We start from the raw sequence: 8,412 nt of genomic DNA on the forward strand, positions 1-8,412 counted from the left end.
CATATCACCGTCATCAAAATATAAATATTAAAATGTATATGTGAACAAAAAAAGGATATTGTATAATTATCGTATTTTATCATAGTTAAACGTTTTGAAGTGGTTTTAAGTAAATAAAAATTTAAGATTAAAATAAAAAGATTTAAAATTTATGTTATAATTTCAGCTTGGTAATCATCTGGAATTTCTAAGTGTAATTTCTTTTTGAACTGATCATTATATGTATTAAAATGCTTTTAGAACTATTCAATAAGAAAATAACATGTTTTTATCCATTTAAACATGATTTAAGGATTTTCGGAATTTTTAATGTTGATATATATTTAAAAATTATTTTAGTCTTTAACTTTTAATTGGCCAAGGTCATAGTTTGAAGGAAAGCCAATGTAAACCTTATAGGAGAAGTGGCAGTGTCATTGTGTATATCTGTAACTGTAAACTCTTTATTATTTAATGTGTAAACAGTTTAATATTAGGGTTAGGTATATAACTACACCCATTTCTATATACAATCAGAATAATTCCTGAAACTTCTGTAAAAATTAAATCTGAATATTTAAAATTTTGTATTTTTATTTAAAATTAATTTTTCAATGTTATGTTTTCATATAAATTCAATTTAATGAAATAATTTCATAACATAATTGAAAACTCTTCTAGAAAATTATATACAAGTAATAAAAAAAACACATAAAATGATTTTATATGTATATATATATATTACTGTGTATTGAGAAAGCTGGGATGAAAAAGAATTTTGTTCTTCTCAAAGGTGAAGATATCTCCACAATAAAACCCCTGCATTAGAATGAGTTAGAAATGTGTTAAAAATGTGTTAGAAGTCCAAAATCAAAGATCAGAAGTAGATGACCAGCTAGGCCAAGCCATTGTGAAGAGTCAAGGAGTGCAATTTAGAAGACCAGACCAGAGGGTTGGAGACACTGGTGAAAGACATGATAGGAGCAAAAACCATGGCTAGACAGACTACAGGAATACACATCCTGCACCCCCAGGCTAAGTCCTTACTAATATTTAAACGAGTACTACCCTGTGTTTTGAATGCCAATTCAATAAATCAGTAAAGCCTATCAAATAACTACATATCGAGTATCCTCAATCCCATAGAACCAATGGTAGTATAATACTGCCATGGTACAGTCTACTGTTAAGTCCTTTGATAAATCCAAATATGCTTGTAAATATTTGCAATGAACCCAGAGTTATTTTAACATCTGAAAAATGATTTGACAAGGAGAAAACTCTGAGATTAAATACCTTGCATTCTATGTCTAGTTGTAAGTAAATTGGTAAACACGATAACTTTGTAGCAACACTGCTATCTGCTGGTCTATATTGCAGCTACTAGAACAGCCGAAACCGCTATGGGCCGGCATGAAGCAACCTACCAGCCAACATAGGAACTACTACTGTCATCAGGCAAACACCGTATATTAATATTTGTATTATTTCTTGTATATATTTTAATTTCACACCAGTGACAACCATGTTATATATTGTAATATTCTTAAATATATTATTTGAATCAACAAAGATTACAATAGAATCTTCTGATCCACAGAAAGCTAATGTCTTACATGTAGCATTTCTTGATGATGTTTAACAACCCACTATAAATTTGTGTTCAGTCAACTAGAGAGTTGACTAAACACAAATTGGCAGACCTCAGTGCCAAATTCCCATTCAAGGAACTCTCTTCCTTAGGAGGCAGTGAGTAATAATATACATAGTGGATCAGTACATTTTTTGGCTATTTTTGGAAATGTTGAACTTTTATTTCACTCTGTCTCCTCTGGATCTCTCCTCCTTCCTAAACCTTTTATTCCTTTTGTAAGAACCAACAGCTAGTTCCTGTAGGACTTACAATCCCCTTCAGGACTGTAGGCTAGTTCCCTGCAGAGTGAAGTTTCCTTCCTGCAAGGACCTACGGCTAATTCCCGCAGGACATGCCACCCCCTTCACGACCGCTAGACTCATTCTCTACGGAGTAAAGTTTTCATCCTTTGAGGATTTATGCCAAGTTCCTTAAGACTCATCCTGTCTATTCATCTCCTAGCCAGCTACCTAACTTGTATGAACATGCATTGTCGAGGCCTTCTGGTCTCGAGTACTTCACATCTTCAATTGGAGTCAGAACTAACTAATTATACTCAACCACCTTGACATCTTTAAAATATATCCATATAGTAAGTATACACAATTCCATTTAGCATACCATAGAGGGAGAGTCTGTGGTTTCTCTCTCATAATTAAAATAAATAAGTTATAAATTTTTCAAAAGGTCCATTCCCATAAGTAACTTATAGAAATATATAATATAATATCTAAATTAAATGACATATAATTTTTAAAAATGATTGTCTATAGATTTCTGATGATGAAAATGTTACCACTTCAACTCTCGCATTCACTCCTTCAAATGATGACAATGGAGGTCGTCTCACCTGTAGAGCAGACAATCCAAGGGTAAATGGAGCTGCCCAGGAAGTTACTTGGAAGCTAGATGTTCACTGTATGTTATAATTCTTTTTCATAATTAATTATATTTAATGCTCAATAATGATTTTGTAACATTTTTATTGATATTTAACTAATTTTACAATGTTGCAGATATGCCACATGTGCGATTAGAGCTAGGATCAAAAATGAATCCAGAAGATATTGAAGAGGGAGATGATGTCTACTTCGAATGTAAAGTGAAAGCTAATCCTGGTGCTTACAAAGTTTTATGGAAGCACAATGTTAGTATGGAAAACAGATAAGATAGACTTCTTTTTCTCTTCTTTTGCATTTTGTACTTGATAAATTTTTCCTTATATGGGGTTGTTTTATATGAAATGTTAGTTTCCACAGGAAAAGTTATTTTGTAAAACAACTTCATGAAATCAAATCATTTTTATTCAAGATATTCATTTTAACATTTTCTCCAACATATTATCAACTTCCAATAACAGAATTGATTTTGATACATTATATTACTGCAGTACAATGTAGATGTGATGGTTTCACCTCTAGGTAAAAAGGAGAAATGAATTATTCCTGCCATTGACCACCATACAGGAACCAATATTTTTGTGGAACAAATTTTGTTTTGGCATTGGTCCTAGTCTTTTGTTGACATGTAACCACTGACCTGACTGATGCCTGTTGTCATATACCATCTACTTTTTATCACACGTGATTATCCTTTCCAGAAAAGGCTAATTGTTTTTGCCCACTAAGTAGTGAAACGCATGTCTCATAACATTTCAGCTGCTGCTGCTCCTTAAGTTCATGAAGTACCCTTTACTAAGATTTACTTTTTTACTTTACCAAGGTCCCTAAGTATCGAGAAACTGTTGATACACTTGTAATCAGTTTTGCTCCTAGTACTTTAACTGAAGGTATGGATCTTCTTCTACAGTTAGCCTAAGTTCATCATTTTCGATTGCTGGTGGAGGTCTTACTCTGGGTTGGTTAAACAAATCTGTGCCACCAGCCAAAAATTTTTTAAACCACCAGCGAATGGTGTAGTAATGTTTCTTAAAGCCAAGAGCCCAAGGTTAAACTTATAAAAAAAAATTACTCGAAAATCACGTGTTTTCATGGTCATATTTCATGACATAATAAACAAGTTGCAATCAATTGGAATGATATTAAATATTATCAAAAAAGAGAGGATTAATAACGGCTCATTATAAACTGTAAACATAAAGGTAGCTAATAACAAAAGTCCTTTAATCCCACTTAGAATTTCTAAAATAATAAAAATGAACATTTCATATGAAATCATCCAATACCATTCATTCTTATCAGAATAGTAACATATATTAAAATTGTATTCAATAAAAATGATAATTTTTCTAATAAATAAAAGAATCATTATTTAATTTTAACATTTTATATTATTATTGAAAAAATTTAATAATATTCCTTCCAAAAGAGCATTGCTGCATTGACACTTCCCCCAAACCCATTATTAACACAATTTGTCTGTCACCACAATGTTTTTTGTTGATATATGGAGCTACTAACTAAACATATATCAAAACAAGTTATGTTTGGTATACCTCAAAAACTTTTCGTTGATATTTATTATGGAGATAACAATTTTAATTATAATATATTCTAGAATCAAATAATTCAGCAAAGTATAAAAGGTGGAGTTATTCTCAGTCATAAAGCATTAGCACTACAGTCTGTGAGAAGAACACAAGCCGGAAATTATACTTGTGTTGCTTCAAATGTAGAGGGTGATGGTGACAGTAATACAGTACAACTAAAAGTCATGTGTAAGTGGAATGCAGATTAAAATTTATTTTATTTCATGAATGAGCCACATAATCAATGTATAACCATGATTTTTTTTAGATAAACCAATTTGTAGAAGCGATCAGAAACATGTATTCGGAGTTGCAAGAAATGAAGATGCAAGAGTTATGTGTGAAGTTGATGCATTTCCCGCACCAGATAGCTTTCGTTGGTCTTTTAATAATTCTGCTGAAGCTATTGAAATAGCAGCTTCAAAATTTCATAATTCACTTCACCTTTCTCTATCTACCCTTTCTTATACTCCTCAAACTGAAATGGACTATGGGACTGTGATGTGTTGGGCATCAAATACAGCTGGACAGCAGAGGGAACCATGTGTTTTTCATATTATTGCAGCAGGTAAAAAAACATATTTAAAAAAAAAAGTATTCCTCAAAGGTTAGTTAAATTAATTTATCTGACAAAATTATTTAATTACTTTCACATTATTTCTTGAATATATATTTTTAATTTTGTTATTATGCTTTAATTGATAATTAAATTTCAGGTCGACCAGATCCACCTTACAATTGCACTTTAATCAATCAAACCCTTCATTCTCTTGACTTAGAATGCTTAGATGGATTTGATGGGGGTCAAGTCCAAAATTTTCAATTAGAAGTCTATAATTTTGAAACCAACTACCTTTTGGTTAATTCAACTTCAAAGCAACCTGTATTTAAAGTAGAAGGCTTAAATCCTGGTGTGAATGTTAAAATAAATATTTATGCTTTCAATTCTAAGGGCAAGAGCGATATTGTAAGCCTTGATGGATTTACTCTAAAAATTGCTGAAAAACAAACTGGTAAGATTAAAATAATTTCATGTAATTTGATAATTTAATATAATAAGTTTAATTATTGAAGATATTTAATACAAATTAGAGAAATAGAATTCAAATGTGTTGTTCACTAGTTTTGCATCGGTTTCAGAATCCTATATGATTTTGTTTACTACCAGTTATTGTAAAATATTTCAAAAGAACATAATATACCAAAGGAATTAATTTTGTATGGATATATATTTCTTAAAAACTTAGTAAATACCGAAATGGTAATTTTTGCTTCAATTAGTTTGAGGGGTGTGGATGCCTTGAAAACAGATCAGCTCTCTTTTCCCAGTTTTATTTTATTTAACTCTGGCATATGGCATTAAAAAAGTAATTTTCACTAAAAAAGCTTTAACTATTAACATAGTTTGTTATAGGAACAGCAATGATTTTGGTGATATGGATCTATATGAAAATGTACTTGAATACATAGTAAAGTTTAATTATCTTGGGTTCTAGTGTATCTATATGAAATGAAATTTAACAAGCAATAAAAGCAAGGTTAAATGCATAAATTGACTGTTATTTGTTGTCCCAAAATTACTCATTCACACCTAATCACAAATTTTTTTTTACTAATGTTTTTATATTAATACAATCTCTGTGAGAAGCTTATTTTCTATAAATCAAGAATTGATTTTCTTTTTTATATCACTAATAAGCTATGGGATGAAAAACATAGTTGATATTAATAAATAGCTTATGCCAAGTTTTATGTGTTAGCTTTATAATTGAAGCTGTTCAATTCAATTTTTTTTTCCTATTCACAAAATATTTTTCAGGTACTCCAGTTCCTTTTTATGTTACACCAGTGGTCGTTGTTTTGGTTGTTGCAACTGTGATGTTGATGACCTGTATTGTTGTTATTTTTGGAGTTCTAAAAGCTCGAAATAGAGCTCATGTTACTACTGAAAGTACCAGCAATCGCTTAAATGAGAAAACCAAAGTTCCATTACGAATTGATGCTAGAGAAATTTATGACATGGATGATAACAATCCAGATCTTATTCCATGCAACAAAGGTAAACAAAATAATATAACCTTTCCATTTTTAAACACTTTTATTTAGTTTCAAGGCTATACATGAAATCTTTTAATTAAGCTTTAGCACACTTCCCATAATGGATAATGGGATAATAATCAAACTTAAATTTTGTACAAATCTATGAATCCAATGACAATACGATATTATGGTGTCATTTTGGTGGTCTGATGATAAATCAGGTCTGTAGATTAAATTGGGTATATTTCTGGGATCTTGTCACACGTTTCTTAATACTTTTCTTGCCTGGTAAAAATACTAAACAGGTCAGCAACCATAGGTTCATAAGTCTGTTAATCATTTTTTGAACATTGTTGGAATTAGTTGTAAAAAGACATCATTATTCTGGAATTTTAATTTAGTTTTCAGTATAATCATTCCACTTTATACCAACTGGCAAGATTATTAGAATTTACAGTAAATGGATTTGAAATGATGGGACAAACACCGGTAACAGTCTGAGACTTCCAACAAGCGTTTGACAAGGTTCTGCATAATGGTCTTCCATACGTAAAAAAAAAAAAAAGTTGACAATCTAAAATATTTGTATATTCTGAAAACGCTCCTTAATGGTCAAACATTTACTGTTAGTATAAATATCATGAATCCCACCACCAGACAATCCATGCAGTACTCCACTAGGTTCAGTTCTTTCTCCCTAATCTCTTCAACTTTTATTTTCATGACATCATCCAGTCCACACATTCCTCCATCATGGGGTTTAATCATATGCCTACAGGCCCATTTACCCTAATGCAAATAGCAATAGTTTGTATAAAACCAAGACCTTTATGGTCCAGTTACCCAAATTTCTAGGGGTAATGAGCCCATCAGGCTTTCTTTTCATTTGATTTTTAAATTCAATAAAAATTAAATTCATCTTAGATTGGACTATAAATATTTGGAGACTGTATCTTAAGCTGTAAATACAATTTTTTTGGATATTAATGTCATTTATTGATGGTTTTAGGCTAGTACAGAGTTATAAACAACAACCTATGTTAAATCTTGACCCAGTTACCCCAATTGACCTTATTGTAATATTATTCATTAATACACACATGCACACAAGCTTGTGACCACATCTCTTAATTCTTGATGACTAATTAGTTATAAAGAATTTAGAGATATGTAAATATATTTTTAGTATATATACTATGTTTGTAACATTGTATTGCAAACACATAATTGACTGTAAATATTTTTTACACTCACACATCGTAGTTTCTAGAGTAAATAAAGATTTATATCAGTTGTTAGACACTATATTATTAAAGTAATATATCTAAAAACTAAATTATTTTAATATTTCAGCAGATTCAGATTATCAGTTGGTAGCCAATTCAAGTCTCCATTCAGGAAATTTAAAAATGGCTCAGGAGAGAGGTTCTAGTCAAAGTCAAATGTTACACGAAAATGTTAAAGATTCTAATTTGTTGAATGTTGACATCTATGAAAACTACAAGAATGTTCATCATAATAAGGAACAGGTATAAATTTCATTGAACGATGTTTGCCCATTTTATATCATTTAGCAAGAAAATAAGTTGTTTATACTTGTCAAAATCAAGCTTTTATTTACTCATTGACTATTAAAATTTATTCATGTTATTTTCATAACGATCAAATCATACTTAGGGTTGCTATTTTAGTAATAGTGATCCACTGTCTACTCAATTCCTGAATTCTGTTTTTTCTCAGCATATCCTTCCATCTAATGTGTTGTTCCTCAATCCTTCTCCAAAATTCTGCAGAATTCCTGCTGAGCCTTCTCTCCAATTGTTATCTTTGATCAAATCTTTTTAAAGGAGGAGATTGAGAGACATCGCCCTGCTAGGACCTTCACTGTCTCGTAAGACACTATCCTATATGCCTCAATGTACCACCAACACACCTGAGTCCATTCAGAGAAACAGTCAATTTGCTAAGTATTACACATAGAATATCGTTTTAAACTTTCTCCCAACCTTGTCCCAAGGTAAGTTACCACCTCACTAAGACTGATTGACTCACTCCAAAACTCCAAGGTGTGCTCTCTCAGTCCTCCCCTTTAGAAGGATGACTCAGGTGGTCTACAGCAGCCATTGCCATTCTTCTCACACACCATGGACTTATTAGATTAGAATATATTTTGACTTCTTGTTTGACCCCACCAGTGCTACTGGAAGCAACCACAGCAGCCAAACTTTCCATACATCTAAAACTATATGGATATACTAAATGAAATATATAT

At 31.2% G+C, this 8,412-nt stretch overlaps 1 protein-coding gene and 1 long non-coding RNA gene across 5 annotated transcripts in view; one reads left to right on the forward strand and one right to left on the reverse strand.

Moving 5' to 3' along the window:
- Positions 1-8,412, forward strand: part of LOC106684732 (nephrin) — a gene marked incomplete at its 5' end in the record, with an annotated part of 247,174 nt that overhangs the window by 236,091 nt on the left and 2,671 nt on the right. The window contains 7 exon segments of one of the 2 annotated variants that reach the window (XM_067047893.1): positions 2,386-2,530; positions 2,629-2,759; positions 4,130-4,289; positions 4,369-4,668; positions 4,817-5,113; positions 5,920-6,159; positions 7,494-7,669. In XM_067047893.1, coding sequence (XP_066903994.1) covers positions 2,386-2,530; positions 2,629-2,759; positions 4,130-4,289; positions 4,369-4,668; positions 4,817-5,113; positions 5,920-6,159; positions 7,494-7,669 — 1,449 coding nt within the window. 2 annotated transcript variants of the gene reach the window in all.
- The window catches only part of LOC136795879 (uncharacterized), a 44,241-nt gene that overhangs the window by 7,198 nt on the left and 28,631 nt on the right, over positions 1-8,412 (reverse strand). The window lies entirely within an intron of this gene.

This window comes from Halyomorpha halys, unplaced genomic scaffold, assembly GCF_000696795.3.
Source record: "Halyomorpha halys isolate HHAL.00 unplaced genomic scaffold, Hhal_1.1 Scaffold608.1, whole genome shotgun sequence".
In the NCBI taxonomy this organism is placed as follows: Eukaryota; Metazoa; Arthropoda; class Insecta; order Hemiptera; family Pentatomidae; genus Halyomorpha; species Halyomorpha halys.